The 26,372-nt window shown below is 46.6% G+C and overlaps 1 protein-coding gene across 1 annotated transcript in view; it reads left to right on the top strand.

The window, feature by feature from the left end:
- The window catches only part of ATL1 (atlastin GTPase 1), a 72,094-nt gene extending 45,988 nt beyond the window's left edge, over positions 1-26,106 (top strand). The window contains exons 8-14 of the mRNA XM_088455357.1: positions 745-883; positions 4,059-4,186; positions 8,469-8,525; positions 17,253-17,324; positions 19,601-20,032; positions 21,084-21,098; positions 23,789-26,106. Coding sequence (XP_088311483.1) covers positions 745-883; positions 4,059-4,186; positions 8,469-8,525; positions 17,253-17,324; positions 19,601-20,032; positions 21,084-21,098; positions 23,789-23,896 — 951 coding nt within the window. The 3' untranslated portion in view covers positions 23,897-26,106. The remainder of the gene's footprint in view (positions 1-744; positions 884-4,058; positions 4,187-8,468; positions 8,526-17,252; positions 17,325-19,600; positions 20,033-21,083; positions 21,099-23,788) is intronic.
- The last annotated feature ends 266 nt before the right edge of the window (positions 26,107-26,372 follow it).

The following is a 26,372-nucleotide window of genomic DNA, read 5'->3' as shown; positions in this document are numbered from 1 at the left end:
ACGATATATCGCACATATAATCTAACGTGTGCACCCAATCTGTCGTTTACACACGTCGTTAATCGCATTGTCTAAACTGCGTTGCTGCACATGATAGGATGATGCAATGAATGATGTGGGGCACATGGCGTGTATACGCGGCACAACCGCACAATATATTGGTACAATATTTCCAACCTCTTAAGCTGCATACACACCTAAAGATTTTCTGTCCAACCATCCAACTAGTTGATTGGTTGGAATGAAAATCTAGTAAGGTATGAAAGCAAATTACAATCAGCAATTTGCTCCCAAACGCCGGAAAATAGACAAAAACTGTTGTATGAACAAATTGTTTAGATCAAACATTTAACAAACTTGTCTAACGACCATTTTCCTCTGTTTTCTGGCATTTAGGAGCAAATTGCTGATCATCAGTTACTCCCATACGTTACCAGATTTTCATTCCAACCAATCAACTAGTTGGATGGTTGGACAGAAAATCTTTACGTGTGTATGCAGCTTTTGTTCCTCTGATATGACTATGATCATCCTACTAATGTTTAAATCGTAAAGTGTTGCAGTATTCTTTGGGAGACAGGACCAAAATAATCTTTCACATTCAAGTAACCCTTCCAACAGTGTGGTAGGACTGTCTATAACAAACTTCTATTGTCCCAAAATCTAGGACACATTTGATCAGTTACGGTGCTATTTGTATGTCATGGACATTAAGTAAAGGAATGTATTGTGGTGTTGTTCTAGGTATCGGAAAACCAACACGAGGAATTGCAGAATGTAAGAAAACATATCCACTCCTGTTTCACAAACATCTCCTGCTTTCTCCTGCCGCATCCAGGCCTCACGGTGGCCACCAATCCCAACTTTGATGGCAAACTCATAGGTTTGTTATACGAAACATTGTTGGCAATATATTTGAACTCTGTAGCCACAAAACAAGTAACACTTCCATACAGTACAATATGTTAGGGATTCTGGCCATGATTCAGTACTGATCGTAATTGCGATAGCAACTGCAAATTCGCATGGAACGCAGCTGTGTACGCTAATGCTTGCATAAAGATGCCCGCTACTGCTTTCTCACATCTGTCCAGTGTCGCTCTTCTGGGCAAACATCGGTACCATCGCAGCACATCGGCCCATCTAGCAGTATTTACAGCAGGTCTGACCAGCCGCACACACTACAAGTCTCCTCGCACGCAGAGAGCTCACATGCTGCGTAGGCAATCGCAGTGGCTAATTTATGAACGCCCAGGAAACGGCGTTCAAACGGACAGACACGCCTGCGTTCTTCCAACCACTTCTTCGTCTCCACCCCCAATTGCTCACAGCCTGTCACTCACTTTGCGATGGATTCCTCTGTGCGTCCGTAGTCTCAGTGTGATCGCTGCGCACGAGCAGTGCGGTTTATATGCATGCGCGATGGTAAACAATTGGTCGATGTGCGTCCGTAATCGCACTTGCATACACTACTGAATCAGGCCCTCAGTCACATCACATAGTTAAAGGGACACTTGCACTGGTGTCACATTTTTCTTCCTTTGGTCCTAATGTAATTGCGGGATGAAGGTACAACGCGCGGTTCCAGTTAGTCTGTATATATTTTTTATGTGGCAATCATTTAAAAGGCAAGACCAGGTTGGTTGGTTGGTTGGTTGTCTTCCCTTTTTCCCCCCTAACCACATGCCTGGTACAAAGTAACATTTACCTATAGACTGGGGGAGAGGTGCATATTGAACACTATGTTCAGGAGGGGGTGGGGGTCACTCATTTACCTCTCGCTGTTACCAGTTTAAATTTTTTTTTAAAATATATATTTTTTAGAAATATATAAAGTGTCAGTAAAAAAATATTAGGTATTAGTAACTTACGTTCATAAAGAATATTTCAAAAGATTGGCAGTTTTGGTGGGGGGGGTCAGTAATTAGCGCAAATATACAGGCAGTGCCATAACTAGGGTATTTAGAGCCCAGGGCAAGATGAAAAATGGAGCACCCCCTGGCGTGCGTGCTGTAAAATGGGCGTGGTTGCATGCCACAAGGGGCGTGGCCACTGAAAAATGGCACGTGTCAACATGACACACACCCCTTTCTCGTCACTCTGGGAACATTCCTTTCCATTCCATATGCACCTTAATGCCCCCGGTAGTAGTGCCCCTTATGCAATGACCCCAGTAGCAGTGCCCCATATAGTAATGCCCTTTATACAGTGCACCAGTAGTGCACCCTTATACTGTGCCTCCCTATGTAGTGACCCTTATACAGTGTCCCCAGTAATGGTCCCTCTTATGCAGGCCCCCAGTACTGCCCCTTATACAGTACCCCCGGTATGCAGTGCCCCCAGTAGTGGTCCCTATTATGCAGGCCCCCAATAGTGCCCCTTATACAGTACCCCAGTAGTGATCCCCCCTATGCAGTGCCCCTTATACAGTGCCACCCATAGTGGTCCTCCCTATTCAGTGTCCCCAGTAGTGCCCCTTATACAGTGCCCCCAGTAGTGATTCCCCCCTATGCAGTGCCCCTTATACAGTGCCCCCAGTAGTGATCCACCCTATACAGTGCCTTTTATACAGTGCCCCCGGTAGTGGTCCTCCCTATTCAGTGCCCCCAGTAGTGATACACTTACATAACACTCACACAGAGACAAACATACACAAAATACTGACTGACCCGAAATCTCTGCGCCCACCGCTGTCTGCTCCTCCGTCGTCCTGCTCGGTACTAAGGGAGAGACGTCATGAATACATTGTTCCGTGTGTGGGTATGATATCAGCCAGTGCGCACTCCCGTGGGATCGTACATCGCTCCTCCAGATCTTTCTGCATGTTTAGTTGATCTGGGAAGGGATGTTCTATCCCATGCAGTGCTATGCGGGTGAGGGAGGGGAGTGCCTGCATATCAGGCTGTCGACCACCCGATCGCTGCCTGTGAGGGGGGACCGTCCTATATGTTGGCCGTCAGATCGCAAGTCGCATCTCAAGGTGCATATCGCACCGAGTATGGCATATCGCACCGTGTATGGGGGCCTTCAGTCGCACACAGATATACAATTAATCAGCACAGTGTATGGGGGCCTTCAGTCGCACACAAATATACAATTACTCAGCACAGTGTATGGGGGCCTTCAGTCGCACACAGATATACAGTTAATCAGCACAGTGTAGGGGGGCCTTCAGTCGCACACAGATATACAATTAATCAGCACAGTGTATGGGGGCCTTCAGTCGCACACAGATATACAATTAATCAGCACAGTGTATGGGGGCCTTCAGTCGCACTCAGATATACAATTAATCAGCACAGTGTATGTGGGCCATCAGTCGCACACAGATATACAATTAATCAGCACAGTGTATGGGGGCCTTCAGTCGCACACAGATATACAATTAATCAGCACAGTGTATGGGGGGCCTTCAGTCGCACACAGACATACAATTAATCAGCACAGTGTATGTGGGCCATCAGTCGCACACAGATATACAATTAATCAGCACAGTGTATGGGGGCCTTCAGTCGCACACAGATATACAATTAATCAGCACAGTGTATGGGGGCCTTCAGTCGCACACAGATATACAATTACTCAGCACAGTGTATGGTGGCCTTCAGTCACACACAGATATACAATTACTCAGCACAGTGTATGGGGGCCTTCAGTCACACACAGATATACAATTACTCAGCACAGTGTATGGGGGCCTTCAGTCACACACAGATATACAATTAATCAGCACAGTGTATGGGGGCCTTCAGTCGCACACAGATATACAATTAATCAGCACAGTGTATGGGGGCCTTCAGTCGCACACAGATATACAATTAATCAGCACAGTGTATGGGGGCCTTCAGTCTCACACAGATATACAATTAATCAGCACAGTGTGCTGGTGCATCCTAGTCACATCACATTGGTACTCAGAGGCAATTTCTGAAAAAAAAAGACGCCCAGCGCAGGCAAAGTCTCACAGGACCTGGAGCGCCGAGAGGGGCTTTTTAGCGTGACTGCAACAAAGATATATAAGGACACATCTGTAGCATAGGTATTATTTCTCATTGCAGAAATCGATGAAGAGTTTATAAGGAACCTGAAAGTGTTTATCCCCTGGCTCTTGAGCCCAGAAAACTTGGATATTAAAGAAATCAATGGCAATAAAATAACTTGTCGCGGACTGGTGGAATATTTCAAGGTAATTATTTTATTCTGCATCCATTGAAGTCAATCGCTCTGGGTTAACGGCGTGCATTCTGCCGTCAGCTGTCCGGTACTAAATATGGGGGAGAGCCTCCATACCACTATTACTGTCGTTTGCACTGACTGCCCCTGTTATGTACATATCTTTGTAGTTCAGTATAACTTACAGATATTTGCAAATGCAAATAAAATGTCATTAAACCCTAAAAATATAAAAGTGGCTTATAGAAAAAAAAGCACTTCTATCGGTGTTCAGAAATGTATACATAACTGTTTACCCAACTTGACAGAACAGAGTTATTGTGGCTATTATTCTCTGTATGAGTCACTTCAGGAAAAGGGGCTGACGGAGTGTTATTCCGCAGGGTACATTAATATAATTACTGATAAGATGTCTGCTGTGTATAGAAAATAATTTTCTCCATGATCAGAACTGTATCTGAAATGTCTTACTTAAAAATAAAAATTATCCTTAATTTTACTGGGTTTTTATATATAGAAATATACTATATAGAAATATAATATATATATATATATATATATATATATATATATAAATATATATATATATATATATATATATATATATATATATATGAATATGAACTGCCACTGCTGCTGCAATCTTTGACATGCGGTTGCTGAATACCAAAAATGTCCAGAAATGTTTATGGCCACAGACAGCATCTCCTGCATGCCCCTTTAATTAATAAAAATATTCTGGACTACCAAGTTCATTATGTGGGCAAAACATGGGACAAGTTGTTCACCCATGCTCTCCCCTCCTCCCTTATAAATTTGCTTCGGAATAAAAAAATTTAATTAAATTTACTACCAATCAACCCTTCCTGTCCCTGCCTTCAACTACATACATACTCCAACTCCCTTAGGCCGCTTGATTAATGAAAACATATGTTTCCTGATGTGCCATGTTGGAAGTTGAAATGCCACGTATTTGTGCCGCCCACTGCTGCTGCTTAGCTTAGCTTAGTCAGCCAGCTGGCTGGGTGCAAATTTTGGGCCTAAACCGGATGAAAACAATATTGTGAGCTGTGAGGAGATCCAAATTGACTTGAAACGAGTGTAAGTTAATATTATTGAGGTTAATAATACTGTAGGAACAAAAAAAATAAAATAAATTATGTGATTTCAGTAGTTTAAATCAATTTTTTTTTTAAAAAAATTTTATTGAGACATCATAGAACAAATATTAATAAATATAATATAACAAAATATATATAGCAAATACAATAGAGTCTGAATAAATGTGGTCACATTAGAAAATCACACATAAACAAATATAAGTTTTTATAAATTTTTGAAAAAAAAATACAGATCCAAAACCAAAACACGCAAGGGCGGTTTTGGCAAAACCAATACAGATCCAAACCACGAAGGAGATACAGATCCAAAACCAAAACACGGGGGTTGGCGCACATCCCTACAATCTAGTCTATATCAGATAGTGTGTTTGGGCATACGCTGCAGTATCACAGCCTTTATCAGACAAGTCACCTAATAACTTCAGATCGTTATTGAAAGTAAATGAATTTGGACAATGATACCTATCAGCATATAAGAGAACCTGCTGTTCATCCTATGCAGTGAACCTTGTTCAACGGTGTCATCTATGTGTGTAGCTGGGATGCAGTCAGGAAACCAACGGTCACAATGCCGACCGCCAGCTTCCCGACTGTGAAATCCCGGCAAGTGTCTAATGACAGGCGTCGAAATTCCGATGCCTGTCATTAGACCTACGCCGGGAGCCCGACACCCGGCTTACTGAGCGAAGGTAAGCCAGGCGCAGACAGCAGCGGGGGGGGAGGGTTAGGTTAGCGGCTCCAGGAAGGGACTAAGGGTTAGGCACACCCCGGGAGGTTGGGGTTAGGCTAGGGGAAGGGGGGGTTAGGGTTAGGCACCCCCGGGGGGAGGTTAGGGTTAGGCACCCACCCGGAACACTTAGGGTTAGGCTGCAGGGAAGGGGGGGTTAGGTTTAGGCACTTAGAGGGGGGTTAGGGTTACGCCCACCCATAGAGGGCGCACCCCTCCCCAGCATCCCGATTTCAGCACTGTCCCGCTGTTCCGCCCGTGGAACGAAGTGGCCCGCGGGTGGTAGGTTGAGGACCCCCGGAGTGTGAATGAATGCAGAGTGCGCATGCACGCGGCATCCATTCACTGACAGGAGAGGGCTGGGGGAAGCCCAGCCAGTGACGGAGGGCTGGGCTTTGCCCCCAGCCTGACGTTATTTGGAGGCGTGCCATGCGGGCACGCCTCCTAATAACGTCACTTAGGGAACGTGGCCTATGGTAATGAGGCCACGCCCCCAATTTCGGTCGCGAGCGGCTTAGCCGCGCGGGATGACAGGGCGCATCCTAACGGGCCGGCACAGGGTGCTCAGACCCCTGGAGCCGGCCCTTCTCCCAGACAAATGATATTGTGCATACACATGGAACGATTGTACAAACCATCAAACGATATAGATGGGACGTTAACGTCTGCAAATCGTTAACAATATATCGTTTGGCAGCAAACAACCTCACGATGCATCTTCTGTCTCTCCGTCGGCAAGCACAAAATGGTAGAGGGGAGTGGCCAGGTAGTGATGACAAATCGTTCATCGTCAATTAAATTGTTCATCGTGCGTACACACGGAACGATGTGTAACAAATTGTGAAAGACAGGTCGTGGTCTTTCTGCATGTTCAAAAGATCACAGACCACAACCAACAACCAGCGGGAGCGCGCATCGGCATTGTGCCTACACACGGCACTTATTAAACGATTTGATGTTCCAATTGGTCGAAAACGGCAATATAATTTAAAAAAATCGTACTGTTTAGGTACCTTTAGACTTGTAACCAGTCACTTCAAATACTCACCAAAACACACCTTTTCATCAAAGCCTACTTTCCCTCCTCCTAAATTTCCAATCTCTCCTCCCCAGTTCACCTGTTCACTCCTCTTCATCATGTAATTCCTTACAGGCAGGGTCCTCCTTCCTTATGTTTTCCCCATCAATATTCGTGCTTCCAATACTCTAAAGCAGCATACACACGGAAGGATATTGTGAACGATAACGATATCGTTAAAACCGTTCAATAACGTTCCGTGTGTATGCAAGGCATTGTTAACGATATCCCGCGGATCGCTAACGATAGCTTTCATCGGCCGTGCTTGCAGGCCAATCTGACGATATCATCAGATCCTGCAAGTTCGGGGATGCAGCCGTTGACATCACGGAACGATATCGTTCAATGTGTATGCTCGATATCAGGAACGACATTGAGCCCGGCAGGTGAGGGGACAACACTGAACGATATCACTCATGGAGCCTATTGTTCTGTATGTACCCGGCTTTAGTAAGAGTCACTGAAAGGGACTAGGAGACAGTGCGCTCGCTATTCATTGGGTACAAGCTAATACCCCTTTTACACCAAAGCAAAAACCTGGGTTTTTGCAGGGTCTACCCGGGTTGCAGCTCAGTGTAAAAGGATACCTGAAAAATAACCTGGGTCAAGTGACCCAGCAATCCAACCCAGGTAGCTACCAGGGTTGGACCCAGGATGGACCCAGGTAATGGTGCAGTGTAAATGGTGCAACCCAGGTTATCTGATCTGGATCATGCCTAAAATGAGCGGATTGGTGGTTGTGGAGCATTCACCTCACACTTTTTATGACCTCACAGGTTTAGCAGGACAAACCTGAGTTCAGTGTGAACAGGGCTGACCTGGGAGTAACCCAGATCAAAGGTGCAGTGTAAATGGGTCTGACCTGGGTCTGACCAGGGTTGGAACCATGTCCAAACACCCAGGTCGGACCTGGGTTTTTGGTGGAAAAGAGGTATTAGAGTGCTACATTGTCTTCTCCTTCCTTTGAATTGCTTCCACTTTCCTGTCATGCGAGTCCCCAGCCTTCACCACTTGTCCTCATCCTACTTAGTTTGTCAGTGACTATTACACATCAACAATTTAATTATTCAATCAGACAATATGATTAAAACCACAGTTTGATACAACTGGATAAAGAATTGATCCCATATAACCTACGTACATGAAAGAACCCCGTTTATCCAATATTGTTCTTCACCATATCCTAATTGTACCCCCCGATTTCTCATCTTTATGGCATTCTCATGTGTCTTTGAGATATTCTTATTTCATGAATGTTTTCAGTGGACCTTTTCTATAAAATAAGTTGAAATCACTGGTTTATAGTAAGACTCTCTATGCTGTGTGACTGAATCAGGCTCTAACATAAGGTGGTTTTATTCCCTAACAGGCCTATATAAAGATATATCAAGGGGAGGAGCTGCCACACCCTAAGTCAATGCTACAGGTAAGCTTATATTTACATGTTATTTGTCTGGTAATTTCCCCTAAGAGCTAGTACAAATGGGCATTCGTGTTAGGAATTCAGTTTGCATTCTTGAAGCGCTTTAACGCTGATGTAAACGAATGCACACACAGACTTCTGCATCATTTCAATGTTACCTGCAGCATTTGGAAGCCCTAATTGTTAGTACAACAACAACGGAGAACTACGTGACACATTCATTAAGTACATAGGGCCTGATTCAGACCCGGACGCTATCCGCAGTGCGCTCGCTATTGCCGATGGTTGCTAATCTGCGCATACGTATCCATCGCAGTGCACGTGCGCAAACTACACAGTGCGATCACAGATCCTTCACTCGCACAGCAAAGCCAGCACAGCAGAGTGAGTGACAGGAGAGGCCGTTTGTGGGTGGTAACAGGGGCAGTCCAGTAAAAACGGGGGAGCGGAGGTGCGAACGCAGGCGTGCCTGAGTGTTTCAACGCCGTTTTAGAGGCGTGCATAATTAACAGGCAGCGTCATAGTACACGTCACCAGCCATTTTATTACTCTGTTTTCCTCACAATGCTTGTGGTAGAAAAAAAAGCTACCAAAAGCACTGCGTTCACATCCGATAGTGGTCGATGTACCAATGTTTTCACAAACTTCCAGGAGATGACGTGGGGCAGTGGGCGTCTCTGCATACGCTAAGGGAAGTCTGCATACACAAAGCGAACGCTCGTACAGGTAAGATGGGCATGCTTATGCCTTGGCGAGCAATTGCTCTCCACCGCGTCACTTTCAAATATTTGCATACGCATCATGCGAGCGTACGCTCATAGCGACCGGATCTGAATCAGGCCCATAGTGCACTATGCTGGTGAGCAGCTGTGAGATTGAGATTGGAACACTGTGTTAAGGGGCATACACATTAGACCAGTGGTTCTCAGGACCCCACACAGGTCACATTTTCCAGGTCACCCAGCAGGTGCACAGGTGTACTCATTACTCACTGACACATTTTAAAAGATCCACAGGTGGAGCTAATTATTTCACTGATTCTGTGAAGAGACCTGGAAAACATGCACTGTTTGGGGGTCCTGAGGACCGAGTTTGAGAACCTGTGCACTAGATGATTCGCTCCATGAGCGACATCATCTAGTGTGTCCCCGGCAGAGGTGTGCTCAATGTGCGTTCAGTGCCGGTCTCCCTCCCGAACATGCAACGACCATCACAATATTGTCAGGTTGGCTTGCATGTTCAGGCGATGAACGACAAAGACCAACGACCTGCGGGAGCGCACATCATTGGTCGTTATCGTTTTTTCATGCAAATTGGCCGATATAGTGAACGACAACGTTATCGTTCAGTCGTCCAGAATATCGGCAAGTGCGTACGCACCTTAACAGTAAGGACAAAGTACAAGGCACTGTGATTTTTTTTTTTCCCAATGTCCATATTTTTTAATTATAACTTTGTACTTGTAGGTAGTCAAGGAACATGATGACTTGTTGTATTTTTATTACTTCGGTTAGAGGCGTATATTGTCCATATAATATATTTTGTACGTGTCCTTATTTCCATTCTAAATTTTACTGCAAGATTATAGCTGGGTTCACACCTACAACATACTTGCCAACTCTCCCTGAATGTCAGGGAGACTCCCGGAAATAGTAGCAATCTCCCTGTCTCTCTGAAGAGGTCTCCCTGATTGCACCTTAGACACATTATGAAACTGTTTATATATATATATATATATATATATATATATATATATATATAATTTTTTTTTAAAACACATTCAATCGGGATTATCAGAATAATTTCCTTGCATTGATTATAAAGCACAATAATATGAGATATGGTAAGAACTTACCCTTGTTATCTCTATTTCTACGAAGTCCATAGGGTTCCACAGGATACCTTGGGGTATAGGTGTGACGTCAGTCGCAGGGCACCAAAGAGTTAAGCTTTCAGCCTCCCAGGATGCACTAGGTCCCCCTCCTATACCCCGCCCCCGAGCCAAGGCATCTCAGTTAGTTACCAAGCCATAGGCCGGAGGAGGAGAAGGAAGAGAGAGAACAAAGATCTGGACATATACAAGAATCACATTCTCACCAGAGGGAGACGGAAAATCGGTGACCAGAGTAAAGCCCATCTGCAGCACATGTGCGACAGGGCGGGAGTCCTGTGGAACCCTATGGACTTCGTAGAAATAGAGATAACAAGGGTAAGTTCTTACCATATCTCATATTTTCTACTTCAGGGTCCATAGGGTATCCACAGGATACCTTGGGGATGTCCCAAAGCAGTATCCTTTAAGGGTGGGGACGCTCCTGTGCAGAAAGGAGAATCCGCCGCCCGAAGGAAGCATCCTGAGAGGCGAAGGTGTCAAACCTGTAATACCTCACGAAGGTATGGACAGAGGACCACGTAGCAGCCTTGCAGATCTGGACTGCAGAGGCACCACGTCGAGCTGCCCACGAAGGACCCACAGACCTAGTGGAATGAGCCTTCAGAGAAGGAGGAACCGGTAGGCCTTCATGAAGATAAGCTTCAGAAATAGCTATACGGATCCAGGCTGCCAAAGTTTGCTTTGAAGCAGGCCAACCCTTTTTACGGAAGCCATAGAGGACAAACAAAGCGTCCGACTTCCTAAACGAAGAAGTGCGGTCAACATAAGTCCTTAAGGCCCGCACAACATCCAAAGAGGCCTCACCCACGGAAAGACCAGGTGAGTTAAAGGCCGGAACAACGATTTCCTCATTAACATGAAACTGGGAAACAACTTTGGGAATAAACTCGGGCCGAGTGCGGAGTACTGCCCTGTTCCCATGAAAAACCAAGAAAGGGGGTCTACAAGAAAGAGCCCCTAACTCAGAAACACGTCTGGCCGAAGCAATAGCCAGAAGGAAAACAGTCTTAGCTGTTAGCCATTTAAGATCCACTGATCCCAGTGGTTCAAACGGCGGTCCTTGGAGAGCCCTCAGGACCACAGCCAAATCCCACGGCGCCACAGGTGGAACAAAGGGCGGCTGAATGCGGACAACACCTTGCATAAAGGTGCGCACATCCGGGATTGTAGCAATCCTACTGTGAAACCAGACAGACAGGGCCGAAACCTGTACCTTCAAAGAAGCAAGGCGAAGCCCATGATCTAGTCCCGCTTGCAGGAAGGCGAGAATCCGAGACAGACGAAACTCCCGCGGTGCATAACCTCTCGGTCGACACCACTGGAAGAACGTATGCCACACGCGATGGTATATCCTCGCGGAAGACGGTTTCCGAGCTCGCAACATGGTACGCACCACAGAGCTGGAAAACCCCCGGGACCTCAGCATGGCCGTCTCAACAGCCACGCCGTCAAAGACAGCCGAGTCAGGTCCGGGTGACGACAAGGACCCTGAGACAGGAGGTCTGGTCGTAGCGGCAACTGCAGAGGACTGTCCACGGACAGACCCTGAAGGTCTGAGAACCAGTGCCGTCTGGGCCACGCGGGAGCTATCAACAGGAGCGTCCCTCCTTCCTGTTTGAATTTCCGGATTACCCGTGGAAGAAGGGAGACCGGAGGGAACAGGTATGCGAACCGGAACGTCCACCGGACGGACAGAGCATCCACCAGAGACGCCCCTTCGTCTCTTGTGCGAGACCCGTACACCGGCAACTTGTTGTTGTGCCGGGACGCCATGAGGTCGATCTCTGGAAGACCCCATCTGTCCACCAGTAGTTGAAAAACGTCCGGGTGCAGGGACCATTCCCCCGGATGAACGTCCTGGCGACTTAGAAAGTCCGCCTCCCAATTGAGCACTCCCGGGATGAAGACCGCTGATATGGCCGGAAGATTGCGCTCCGCCCAAACCAGGATCCGAGACACCTCTACGAGAGCCGCCCGGCTTCGGGTTCCTGCTTGCCTGTTTATGTAGGCCACGGTGGTAGCGTTGTCCGACTGGACCTGTACCGGGTGACCCTGGAGAAACCGATGTGCCTGCTGGAGAGCATTGAAGACTGCACGGAGTTCCAAGATATTGATTGGAAGCTCCGCTTCTGTCGGCGTCCACCTGCCCTGGAACAGATGTGGACCCGAAACTGCTCCCCAGCCCCGAAGACTGGCGTCCGTTGTCAACAGGACCCAATTTGGAACCCAGAACGGACGTCCCTCGCTGAGGTGGGTCGTCTGTAACCACCAAGCAAGGGACAGGCGAACCTCCGGGGTGAACACAATCGTCTGGGACTTCAGAGACTGAGGCAGCCCGTTCCACTTTGACAGGATCAGGTGCTGCAGAGGTCTGGAGTGAAACTGGGCATATTCCACCATGTCGAACACCGACACCATGGAGCCCAGTAACCTCATCGCCCAGTGTAGAGACACCCGGCGGCTGTGCAGACAACTGCGCACCCTTGACTGTAAAGCAGAGATCTTTTCCTCCGTCACGAAGATCTTTTGCTGTCCCGAGTCCAATAAGGCTCCAAGATGCAGAATCCTCCGAGACGGGATTAGAGTGGACTTCTGCCAGTTGATTAGCCAGCCGTGCCGTTGCAGCAGGGCAATGGTCAGGTCCAAGTGGCGTAACAGGAGCTCTGGAGATCCCGCCACCAATAACAGGTCGTCCAAGTACGGCAATATGCGGACTCCCTGCAGCCGCAGAGAAGCCGCCATGACCGCCATCACCTTGGTGAAAACACATGGTGCTGTCGCCAGGCCAAAAGGTAACGCCCGAAACTGGAAGTGGTCGCTGCGGATTGCAAACCTGAGGAACTGTTGATGGCGCAAAAGAATAGGGACATGCAGGTAAGCGTCCTGTATGTCCAATGACACCATGTAGTCCCCAGGTTCCAGCGCCAGAATGATGGACCGTAGGGTCTCCATCCGAAACTTCGGTACCCGCAAAGACTTGTTGAGTGCTTTGAGGTTGAGAATCGGACGAAAGGACCCATTGGGTTTCTGTACCAAAAAAAGGTTTGAGTAGAAACCCTGGCCCCTCTGGGAGAATGGAACAGGCACTATAACTCCAGCCTGGAGCATAGTGTGCAATACCTTCCGCAGCTCCGTAGCCTTGTTCCGGTCTGATGGTAGACCCGTGGTGAAGATTCGAGCCGGGGGTCTGTGCCGGAAGGAGAGGGCGTACCCGTGGGAGACCACCTCCAGAACCCAAGTGTCTGTCGTAGTGACCGACCAACACTGGGCGAACTGCAGCAGGCGGCCTCCCACCCTGGGATCCCCCAAAGGGAGGCCCGGACCGTCAGGCCGCAGCTTGTCATCTGGCTTGGGGGCCGGACGTCTGGTACTCCATGCCTGCTTCCGTGGCTTGACCGATTTCCTAGGGCCAGCCTGACGAGGAAACGACTGTGGTTTGGGCCTGCCCTGGGCCCTAGATGACCGAAAGGACGATGGTCCAGAACCAGAAGGAGCAGCGGCCGACGGGAGACAAGCCGATTTGGCTGCCGCCAGCGTGGCCACAATCTTATCCAGATCCGGACCGAAGAGAACTTCTCCGGTAAACGGCAACGCTTCCAGACCCTTCTTGGAATCTGCGTCCGCCTTCCAGGATCGCAGCCACAAGGTGCGACGAGCAGCTACCGCTGCTGAAGAAATTCTAGACACCAGAGTACTAATGTCTAGAGCCGCCTCGTTGATGTAGGTGGCCGAATCACGGAGATTGCCAATCAACTCCGCCTGTTCGGCCGGACAGTCGGAATCAAAAGAAGCCTCTAATGAATCCGCCCAGCGCTCCATCGCTGTGGCAACCCAGCAAATGGCCATAGCCGGCCGTGCTGCCCCCCCCGCAAGGGAATAAGCGGACTTCAGGCAGATTTCCACCTTGCGGTCCGTAGCATCCTTAAGGGAGGACATGGATGGCATCGGCAATGTGGCACTACGGACAAGACGGGTCACGTGAGAATCCACCTGTGGAGGGGATTCCCACTTAGCAAAATAATTATCCGCGAACGGATAAGCCACCGCCAGGCGTCTCTGTGGCTGGTATCTTTTGCCAGGCTGTTTCCACGCCTCCTCTAAATGGTCCACCAACTGACCCGAAAGAGGAAAGACTGTGGCATCGCCCTTCACGTCTTTGAAAAAGGCATACTTAGACTTAGCCGCTGGGGGAACTTCGTCCTCAATCACCAAGGCTGTGCAGACCGCCCGAATAAGTCCAGGAATATATACTTTGGACTTAGCATCAGCGTCCTTAGTATGGAGAGGTTCCTGATCGTAAGGATCCAGAATCTCCCCATCATCAGACGTCCCTTCGTCATCCTCATAAGGAGCGGACAGAGACGCCACCGGCAGTTTATGAGGGAGTTAACCCACGCTGGCTCCTGAGAAACCGGGAGCGGGGAAATAGGGAGACTGTGGGGTACCACCAATTGTCGTGGGAAACCCTGCATGGGTGACGACACCACAGACTGCTGGGACAAACCCATCGGAGTAAACGCGGGCTGCGGAGCTAACTGGCCCACTAAGGCTGTTAGCGCCTGAGCGAAACAAGCCCAGGGCGGCTCCTGTACCGGTGCTGTAACCGTAAGAGGCCGCACCATGGACAAACACTGCCGGCAAAGGCCCTCCGCGCTACCCTCCCCCCTCCGCTAACGGTACTTTACACGTGGTACACTGTAGCCGGAGGGGAAAATCACTTTCAGACATGATGGCACCACGTATGTGACCCCTCTCACCAATTATATATTAAATAGGCGAGAGACCACCCTGCAGCACCGCACCGCAAGGGCTTAGCAGAAAGAACAGGGACAGTAATAAAGCTGACAGTCTTGAGAGAAGAAAAGTTACAGGCAGCAGCGCTAGCACAGTCACATACAATGCAAAGAAAATCAATTCCTGCACTAACAGCGCTGATCACTCAACTACACAGACACAGGGCCTGGTAGGACACAGCGCTGCATACACAGACCTGACCACAGCGGAGGAGAGGTATGCGGGGGGACCCAGACCACGATGCTTCCAATGCAGGCTTCCAGCAGCGTTCACCATGCTTCTGAAAAGATGGCCGCCGAGGAGCAGAGAGAAGGCTGGCCTGGGGGAGGAGCGCTGACACAGGGCCAGTCAGCACAGTGCAGAGAGGGCTGTGTGCAGCGGGGAAGGCGCGCTCCCCTGGCATGCATTTAACCCCTGGGACGCCGCAGCGCTACCGCTCTGCTGCGGTCCGCTGTCCCAGGGGGTAGTGGAAGCGCAGGTTGGTCACCTGGCTCCACGCTGCAGCCAGTCCCCAGGGAGCCCCCTGCCTGGGGACTTAGGACCATGTGATCAGTGGGGACCCACCGCGGGACCCCGCTGCTTACCTCTGTCCCCCTTGAATCCGGCCATGGTCCGGAACATCTGGGGTCACCGCTAGCTGTGACCCCAGATGCCCACCAGCATCCCCGGATCAGTACCGGCGTTCTGGTACCGGCGGGGTGTAGGGAAGACAGCATGGACGTCAAGACTGACTGTCCATGCTGTTCATCCAGATGTGCAGCCACAGCTGCATGAAGAAAAAGCTTCAGGGGCTCTTCTAGCCCCCACTCCAACAGGTGCACCCGACTCCGGCCGGGCACCAAACTAAACTGAGATGCCTTGGCTCGGGGGCGGGGTATAGGAGGGGGACCTAGTGCATCCTGGGAGGCTGCAAGCTTAACTCTTTGGTGCCCTGCGACTGACGTCACACCTATACCCCAAGGTATCCTGTGGATACCCTATGGACCCTGAAGTAGAAAATCCCTATGGCTACAAGCATTTTCAAATAAGGTTTCTCCTGGACTTGTAAAACACAATACATGAGCAAGCCCTGAAAAGGGAATCAGAGGGGATCCAGGCAGTCAGAATCCCAACCCCTGGATCCAGACAGGGTTAACATACCGACACTTGGTGGTCGGTATTCTACCCCCCTTGGTACCTAAACCTAACCTCCCCATTCCCGCACCCTAACCCCTAAACCCTCCCCCCTCCCCGCTACTTACCGTCAGCATCCCTGCGGCCGGGATGCTGTCCCCGGTATTCTGACCGGCGTCAGTATTCTGATACCGATATTGTAAACGTCGGCATCCCCTCCGCCGGGATGCCGAACGCATACCCTGAAAAGTATCAGTGTATTTTCATCAACAAATAGGGGCTCATTAACATTTGGATGTAAGTCAATCTTATGACACGCCTCTCAGATGTAGCCGTACATGCCCACTTTACCGCCGCGCTGATAAGTGCTGCTTTCACAATCTCCCTGAAATGATTTTGATTTTTCAAAAGTAGGCAAGTATGTACTGTACAATTGTCCGGCCTTCCTTTTTCGATTCCCGAACCGTTCATACGATATCTTGCACCTTCGATTAGACGAAAACTGGTCACATGGAAAGAACAGGTTTTAGGTGTAGTTTAATTTTCATCCGATTTGATGGTACAATATTGGACAAAACATGGTGTGTACTCCCTGCCGACCGTTCTGCCCATAATCCTCCAGCAGCAGCGCCGTCTTTGTGTCTTTTCATCAGATATTTTAGACAGATGAGTTTCCTGGATCGTAAATTAGATTATATAGGTGTGTACGCATGAATCGGCACTATGAAAAAGACTTCCGAACCCAAGTGTAATCGAAAATAAACTCACATCAAAAGTGTGATTGTACAAGTGTGTAGATAATGACTGTTGTAAGGCCGCATACAGTATGCATACCTTAAAGTGTATTAGGTTGCCTATAATCATTTTATATGATGTTTCAATTATAATTATACCACAATTAAACCACATTTCTCCTGGTTTCTCATTAGGCCACAGCAGAAGCCAACAATCTTGCAGCGGTGGCCACAGCTAAAGATTTGTATAATAAGAAAATGGAAGAGGTAAGACTAGAGACGGCCATTTTGAAGTCAGTCAATAAAATCCCTGTCATAGAGCTCCGCCTACCAATAGCTGACTCCCTCCCGTGGCATTATTATTATTAAATAGGGTATATTTATTGATTTATGCTTTTACATAGAAAGATAACAAGCATACAAATAAACATGGAAAGAAACTATCGCAAGACATTGAGTGGAAATACATTATACATGGCAAAATAGTGGGAGCATGACAAGATTTGTCAGGGAAAAAATCAGCAGCCGCATTTAAATAAATCTATAATAATAAAAAAACAACACACAAGCAACTGAAGAACAGCAATAAAAAAACAAATATGCACGACAGAACATATAAACAGTAATAATTTAAAGAAGCGGAATATCCAGTGGGCATTATTAGAGGACCGGCATTGGACAGGGCTTGTGGGCATAGCAGAGCTATTCGGGGAGTCCAACCAAGGGCCCCAGATATGCTCAAAGTTCAACGGGGTATTGTGACTAGTATATACAAATTTCTCGTGGGCTACAGTATTGTTTACTAGTATAACCCAGTCGCCAAAGATAGGAACCCGGGAGGCCATCCAAGCCCTTGCAGTGCACACCATCGCCAAAGCTAGGGCATTAGGCACATATCATTTGAGAGACTTATTAAGTTGATGGTTATCTAGGATGCCCAAAAGGCCCACCGTGGGATCCATAAGGGGGAGAGACACACCTGTGGAGGAGATCGCCCACAAATCAGAAACCTGTGGGCAGGATCACAGGACATGCCAAAATGTACACTCCTCGACAGAGCTTCTGGGACAGAGGAAACTCTCCCCCCATACTTACATAACTGAACTGGAGTGAGATAAGTCTGATGTAATATGAATATTTGTATCTGTTAGAAACGTATTGACATAACGGCCTCACTGGGACTTCCTAGCGCCAATCACCAATCATCTGCGGTATTACATACATACCGTTTCTTATCTCTGTTCAAATATGCCCTCCCAGTTCAGGTAACCATTGCAGGAATGATGGGTGAAGAGGGTGGCAGGGGGTAGTGGAGCAGCAGTACCATTGTAGTAGCGATGGGTGCAAAACACAAATCTGGATGGGGAATAGCTTTTATCTAAATGTTTTAGTTTATTTCGCACCAAGGGAAGTATTGGGCTACATGAGAGTTCCAAATTATTCAATTCAAAATGTTGGTTTGTTGTGGGTGATGTACTAAGTCTTGGAGAGAGATAAAGTACCAACCAATCAGCGTCTGTCACTTTACAGGCTGTTTGGAAAAAAATGGCAGTTAGGAGCTGATTGGTCGGCACTATATCTCTCTCCAAGGCTTAAGCTGGGTACACACACTGGTCGATATATTGTCCATTCTATCAAACAGACAATATATCATTTGCGGATCGCCGGGTGTGTACAGATGATATGCCTATGAACGACGTCATTCACAGACATATCGCATCGGCCCTGCAGCACAACCGATGACCGTTATATCTGCAGATATATTATCAGCGTATCTTGCTGTGTATACGGGTGACCTACCAACCGCCCGTACACTTGCTGCAGGGACCGCTGGTGACTGACATCTTAGCTGGGCGGGCAAATTCAAATGTCCGCGCAGTTGTGATGTCAGCGCACACACGGAGCAGCTGTTCGTTAAGTGTGTATAGCTTACCTGATCGGCCGCTCTGTTGGCGGGTCAGCAGATAGATCTGCCATGTGTGAACCCAACATTAATACAACTACCCTGTGTCCCTTACCCAAGGAGTCAGTGGCGCAAGTTCATCCCAGATGCGGGATGCAAGTTACAATTTGGTGGCCCGTCCCCAAATAAAGGGAAAATAAATATGGTGCATATCTATCCATTTATCTGCACAAAAACACTAATATAGAATATGTGACAAGCTGCTGAGGAGCAGCGACCTCGATGAGTGGGGACAGGCTATATATAGACGAAAGCGACATCTGATGGTCTGACACGCGGCCGGAAACTAGTATATGGTTATGGTGGCTTCTCAGGTCCCGGGAAGGGGTGCCACGTATTTGGCGGCCGTGATTGTATACTCCATGTATACATTTACAGCCCTAAGTGGGGTGAATATATTGTGGGCAATGGAGGAGGTGCCCCTTCAGTGCTGGCGCCTCCATTGTCTCGCATAGTTCTGCCCCTGCAAAGAGTACCACAAAAGGGCAATATTTAAACACACAGTTGTTTACATAGAAGATATTGACATTCTTGCTTCAGAAATCCTAATTTCTTCCTTTGCACCCCTTACTTTAAACAGGTGTGTGGGGGGGACAGGCCCTTTCTGGCGCCCACAGACCTGCAACATAAACACCAGGAGCTGAAAGAAGATTCTGTGAAACTGTTCCGGGGCGTGAAGAAAATGGGGGGCGAAGAGTTTAGCCGGCGGTACCTCCAGCAACTGGAGAACGAGATCGATGAGCTTTATATCCAGTATATCAAGCACAACGACAGCAAGAACATATTCCATGCCGCGCGCACCCCGGCAACACTCTTTGTGGTCATATTCATAACATACGTGTTGGCCGCAGTCACTGGCTTCATCGGCCTGGACATTATAGCCAGTCTATGTAACATGATTATGGGACTAACACTTATCACCCTGTGCACATGGGCATATATCAGATACTCTGGGGAGTACCGAGAGCTGGGGGCAGTGATTGACCAAGTGGCAGCAGCACTATGGGACCAGGTAAGTACCTTACATTACTTATATATATTACACGGTCAAAATATTATAGCTTTAATATAGGTTCTTCAATGAGTGAAACATCATATAAATGACTGCCAAGATGAGCGAACGCTCTATATCGGCCAATGACTTTCCAGCTGTTGTCTGTCTAAGTATCCTAACTGCTGATACTTGTAGTTCCACACTGCCTAAAGAGACGTTGGTTAAGATTGCTCTTGATCTCAGGGCTTACTAACAATGGTTGTAAAGTACTTTTACACAGCTTATTTGCTTCTAAGTAATGTGAGATTAATCTGTATCAGGACTTGAAATGAATGGATCGTTTCAGTGAAAACTGTAATATGACCAATGTACACAAACAGGCACCTGGATCCAGCTCACGGTGCTAAGGCTGCAAGATGCAAACACCACGTAATTATCATTTAATATGCTGAGGGCAGATGTTTACTTATAGCATTATAAAGTGCTACACACAATCTTGTGCCTAATGCTGGGTACACACTTGGCGATATATGGCTTGTTCAATCGACGGGTGTGTACATGTCTTAACGACGTTGTTCACAGACATCAGGGTCAGCCCTGCAGCACAGCCGATGCCGATATATCTGAAAGCTATATCGGTGCATCTGGCTGTGTGTGCGGGCGACTCGCCGACCACCCGTACACTGTCTGCAGAGACCGCCGACACAGACATCTCAACTGGACGGGCAAATTTAAATGCCTACCCAGTTGTGATGTCAGCCCGGTGCACTCCTATAGCTTACCAATTGGTAACTCTGACAGGAGAATCAGCCTACTGAGCCATCTGTCCTCGATAGTGTGTACCCAGCCTTAATAATATAGTTAGGAAATTCCTCAGTGACTTATGTTGTCATTTTCAAAACTATTAGTTAATTATAAACTGCTTTTTCCAATTATGTTTGATAGTAAATACCTCTTTAGTGCTAATTTGTATTTATTCGATAATTTTTTTTATGTTCAGCAGAAAAATATTAATCTATTGGTTGAAAACTAACTTGTTATTTTTTCTTTTCAATGTTTTCTGTAAAAGGGAAGCACCAATGAGGTAGGTATATTATTCCATTCACAAATTAGACACAGATAAAATACACACTGAAGTTCCTCTGGCAGGGAGAGCTCAGTGAGGCCCAGTTCTCCTTACCCTGTTATTCACTCACACTCGTAACGATAACCTACAGAACACAGGGGGCGGACATTTTGTGAGCTGAACCAAAATGGTTTCCTAGGGAAAGGATAAGCTGCATTATCATGAACACTGGTGCATCCCACAGAATAGCCATCTGCACTGTAGGTAGAGAAATACAAATTAAATGTCATTCCTCCATTGCAGCAGCTAGCGAAGAGTTACTCCTCATACTTGCTGAGTGCTAGACAGGAAAGAAGTTAGGACCGGAACCATACGAGGGTAATAAAGGGGGGAGAAAACAAGTTATTATTTATTTCTCCACATAATAATGTCCTTCATGTACTGCCCATGTTAAGTTACATCATATCTATAGCATACTTGCCTACTCTCCCAGGACTGTCGGGAGCCTCCCGAAAATCGGGTGCCTCTCCCAACACCCCGCAATACTAGGCAAGTCCCCCGGCATGGACGCCGGCTCCCCTCTAACCCCCACGCCAGCCGCAAAAGTGGGCGGTGCGGGGGTGTGATGATGCAATTCACGCTGAATCGTGTCATCGTAGCCCTGCCCCCTGCCTTATAATGCCAGTAATATTGGCATTATAAAGCGGGGGGTGGGGCCACGATGACGCGATCGTGTTGGCACGCCCCCGCTCCGCCTATTTGACCCGCCCCCATCCTCCCTGCTGGACGTACCTACCAGACCCCTCCCGGATTCCCCTGCCGAAATGTCGACAAGTATGATCTATAGCCTGCGTGCATACATCATATATCTATAGCCTGCGTGCATACATCATATATCTATAGCCTGCGTGCATACATCATATATCTATAGCCTGCATGCAGCTTTGCAATCCTTGCTGAATCAGGCCCTTAATGCATCAAGTTTAGCACAGTAGGTGCAGGACACATTGCATCAATGCCACACATGGGATTTATCATCAGACACCCAGTGGAGGAAGACCGGCTCAGACTTCATCTTATAATGACCAAAAACAAACAACAAAAGTTCTAATACTATAGGTGTCATTGATCGAATATATTGTGATTTGGCAAATATAATGAAATATGCACACTCAGTTTCCTTAAACTTCATCCTCTAATCAGTCAGACATGTTACATACAGGTGTATATGTATATCCAACATAGCAATTACCTCACCCCAGCAGGAACTGTCGCCTGGCTCTGATGAATCCTCTCATGAGGCTGCTGCTAGTCCCCTTTAAGGCATCAGAGAAGCATGGGATGAGCTCCACCAATCAGAGCTCAGCACATGACTGACCTTTTGTGTTGTACCTGGAAGTGACGTAGAGTGAGGGCGGAAGTGCAGTTCCATGCCCATAAAGGCCACTAAAAGAAGAAATTTTTCGCTCGCCACAGGTTACTGTTCCCACTCTATGTTCACATGGATAGTAACTGAGGATGTCAGGGTAGATTTACTGAAGGGGATCCATCTGCTACAGTAATGCACTGCACTTATGCAGTGTACTCAGTGTGCCTCTGGTGCCTTTCTCATGAATGAGAAATGGGTACTTTGGTCCTGTTCGCCTATTACTAAAAACCATATAACTGAGGCAGACTAAATAGATGTTTGCTTGTCCAAAAAGAACTTGCAAGGGACAATCTCCAAGTTAAGGTAGCCCTAGTAAAGCGGCTTAAGGACAATATTGTTATGTACACAAAGTCAAGCAGTTCTCTGGTATCCAGAAAGCGTAATCTAGCAGGGCCATAGCTACATTATGAGCAGCACTGAAAACACAGGCCACCCCAGAGGACCTACGTAAACCAGAAGGAAATCCCTGTATAACTTTGCTAAACATTATACACTGAGTGACCAAATGATTAAGACCACCAGGCCATTTAGGCAAAGTAGCTATTCCACAGATACTGCTTACGTAGGATGTCTTATCATTTTCTTACCTGTATAAAAACAAAAAGGCATAGTGAAGCAAAATATTCCCCACAAAAGTTAGTAAAAGCCATGCCTAGAAGAATTCAAGCTGCATTAATGGCAAAATGTAGTATAGATTGAGAATGTAGTCGGCGTCCCGGAGTGCGGGATGCTGATCGTCTGAATACTGGCGCAGACGTCCCAACAGGTCGGGATCCCGGCACCAGTATCCCAAAGGTATCGGGGTGTTAGGGGGAGGTTAGGCATTAGGGGGAGGGTTAGGATTAGGGTGCAGGGAGGGGGAGGTTAGGTTTAGGCATTAGTGGGGGAGTTTGGGGTTAGGAACCAAGGAGGGTGGGTTAGGGAAGGGGTTCGAAAAATACGTACAGTCACTTCCTATGGGTGTCGGTATTCTGACCAGCTGCAGTCCGACAGCCGGGATTTCATACCCAAACAAGAGATTGGACATCGAAACCAAAGTATTGCAAGCTATAGTTAGCCCAATGCAGGTGTGCAGAATCTATACTGCCTTGGAGTGACAAAAAGAACATACAACAATTACTACCTTTACACTCTGGCCTGCAGAAAGCATGAGGATTAACCCTTACAGCATTTGCTGCCACAACGTTACACAAGTAAATAAAATGCTACAATTACTTGTAAATTGTAATTGATAGATGTTGAAGCATCTGTGATCTTCAGGATTGCTCTCTATTTCCAGGCACTCTACAAGCTTTACAGCGCTGCAGCTACCCATAGACACTTATATCACCACGCCTTCTCCGCTCCACAACCGGAGACTGCTGAAGACCATGAGAGGAACATCTAGCTGTAGTATTATATAGGGGCCTGTGTTACATAGGGCACCAGAACATTTAATAGTTCCACAGATGCAAGCTGCATGAACTTCAGTGTCCACTACCTGGTAAACGTTTATGGTGTCATGGTGAAACACTCATGATTACATCTATAAAAGAAGGCGGCGTACCATCACATCCTCCAACCAGCTGGTCTTCAGTGACCTCAGGACTCCGCAGTGGACTGCCAGGCAACCATCACGTGTCCGAATTTGGGGGCGCAAAACCAAACAAACATACACTGGCTGTCACTAATTTATTTTTAAACTATATAATTTATACTATATTATCTATGCTTATGTCGTCATGTTAAGTTACTTAAAAAATGCACTTTAAATCTGAATAAGAGCGCATTGCTATTGTAAAGAGGCTCATGTTACCGGATGAGAGCACAAAATGGATGTCACCCTGTGCTCTATTTCATTTACAACACCCAACCTGTGAAGCATTAACAGGTTCTCTTCATTGCTGCAAGCTTTATCGCTGCTTGTACTTTATTAGGATTTATATTTTGCTGTCATTGTGCTGGTTATGGAGACCATGAAAGTTTCTAAATGTTTTTTAAAAAGTACACCAACGAGGATTGTGGGAATGCCTTGTTCATGCTGCAGGACGTAATGCAGGCTGTACTGCCCAAATCAAGGCTTCTTAGCCAGAGGTGGTGTGAAAGGTCGACAGTCAGAATGTTGACATGGACTATAGATTGACAACCGGTGTCGACATACAAAAGGTTAACATGGTAAAATAATCGACATGTTCCTAATGTTGACATTTAACATTTCGACAACAGAATGTCGATATGTTTTTTTTTTTTGCTTATTTTATCCTAAACCTAACAATCAACAAAAATATGTGTCAACATTCTGGTGCTGACATGTTAAATGTCGACCATATAAACATTTTCACCATGTCAACTTTTTTTTGGAATGTCGATAGTCTGAGCGGATAACTTCTTAACACACTCTTCAAATACTCCCACCATTGAGGGTTACTTTGAGGGCACTAAGAACCTCTAATACCACGGTGCCCAGAATGTTTATAGACCTGGCACTTACTGTATATAGTGTGTAGGCAGCCATTTTGTGAGCTTATGTACGAATGCAGCCTATTGAGTCACCATCACTGGTTCCTAGTAACTGAATACACTATACTCCTAGCAAATATATTGGTTCGGTGAACAAAATGGCTGCCTACACTACGTGCACTTAATGGATCCACTATAAGAAATGTACACTTAATCATGTCACATCATCTGCCAGACCCACGTCATAGAACTGACAAAGGAGACGCTAAAACAGATCATCCGGAAAAAAGAAATAAATAAATAAAAAATACTAAAGATATTTCCTCTTCTCAGGTACAGAAGGGCTTGGATGTGTGACAATGTAAATGGTCTTTAAATGTTAATACCCCACCACATATAATATATACTACAACTGAGATTACACTGTGGTAATTGCATACAAGGCCTCGTTTAGTCACATTTAAGGCCATTTATAATTGTCAACCTGAGGAATGCCCACGACCTTGGAAAATAAAATGCTTATATACAAAGTGGGAGGTGTATTAAAAGAGCAAAATGTGATATTCAAATACACACAACACGTTCAGGTACTGAAAATAAATGAAAAACTTTATATATGCTGTATTGCATGAGGTAGCAGATACCTATTGTATTTCTTTAGCTGGATCTCTGTAAAATGACTTTAAACTGGGTTGATCTAGAAGCAGGCTACAGCTGATCACTGCATTAGGAGAGTCACAGGGCTGGCTCCAATGACAGCCAATCAGAAAATTACAGTGTTTAGTGCTAAAGCAACTTCAAGTATCAGAAAGTTCCCAAAACAAGTTTACATAGGCGATTACAATAAAGACAGCAAATAAACCCATGTGTGTGTGTGTATGTAACACATATTAGCTCGATCCTATGCACAAACCAGAGTCTGACTGCTAGCAGTTTCTCCCTCTCAGGTAGCTAAAAAAAAAAAAAAAAATAACTTACACAGAACTTGAAATATAGTAAAATGAGGTTATGGGAATTTGAATGTTTTTGAATGTTACAATAAGACCTCTCAGATCGGATAAATTTGTACTTTAGCTGTAGATTTCCAGTAATACATTACTCTAGTAGCTGCACCTAAGCTGGGTACACCTAAAGATTTTCTGTCCAGCCATCCAACTAGTTGATTGGTTGGAATGAAAATCTGGTAACGTATGGGAGTAACTGGTGATCAGCAATTTGCTCCCAAACGCCGGAAAATGGACAAAAACTGTTGTTTGTTTAATGTTTGGTCTAAACAATTTGTTCAAACTTGTCTGATGACCATTTTCCTCTGTTTTCTGGCATTTAGGAGCAAATTGCTGATCATCAGTTACTCCCATACGTTACCAGATTTTCATTCCAACCAATCAACTAGTTGGATGGTTGGACAGAAAATCTTTGCGTGT

Source organism: Taudactylus pleione, unplaced genomic scaffold (assembly GCF_031769625.1).
Source record: "Taudactylus pleione unplaced genomic scaffold, aTauple2 ptg000652l, whole genome shotgun sequence".
Lineage (NCBI taxonomy): Eukaryota > Metazoa > Chordata > Amphibia > Anura > Myobatrachidae > Taudactylus > Taudactylus pleione.
The sequence above is the reverse complement of the archived record's forward strand: the minus strand, read 5'-3'. Positions and strand labels throughout refer to the sequence as shown.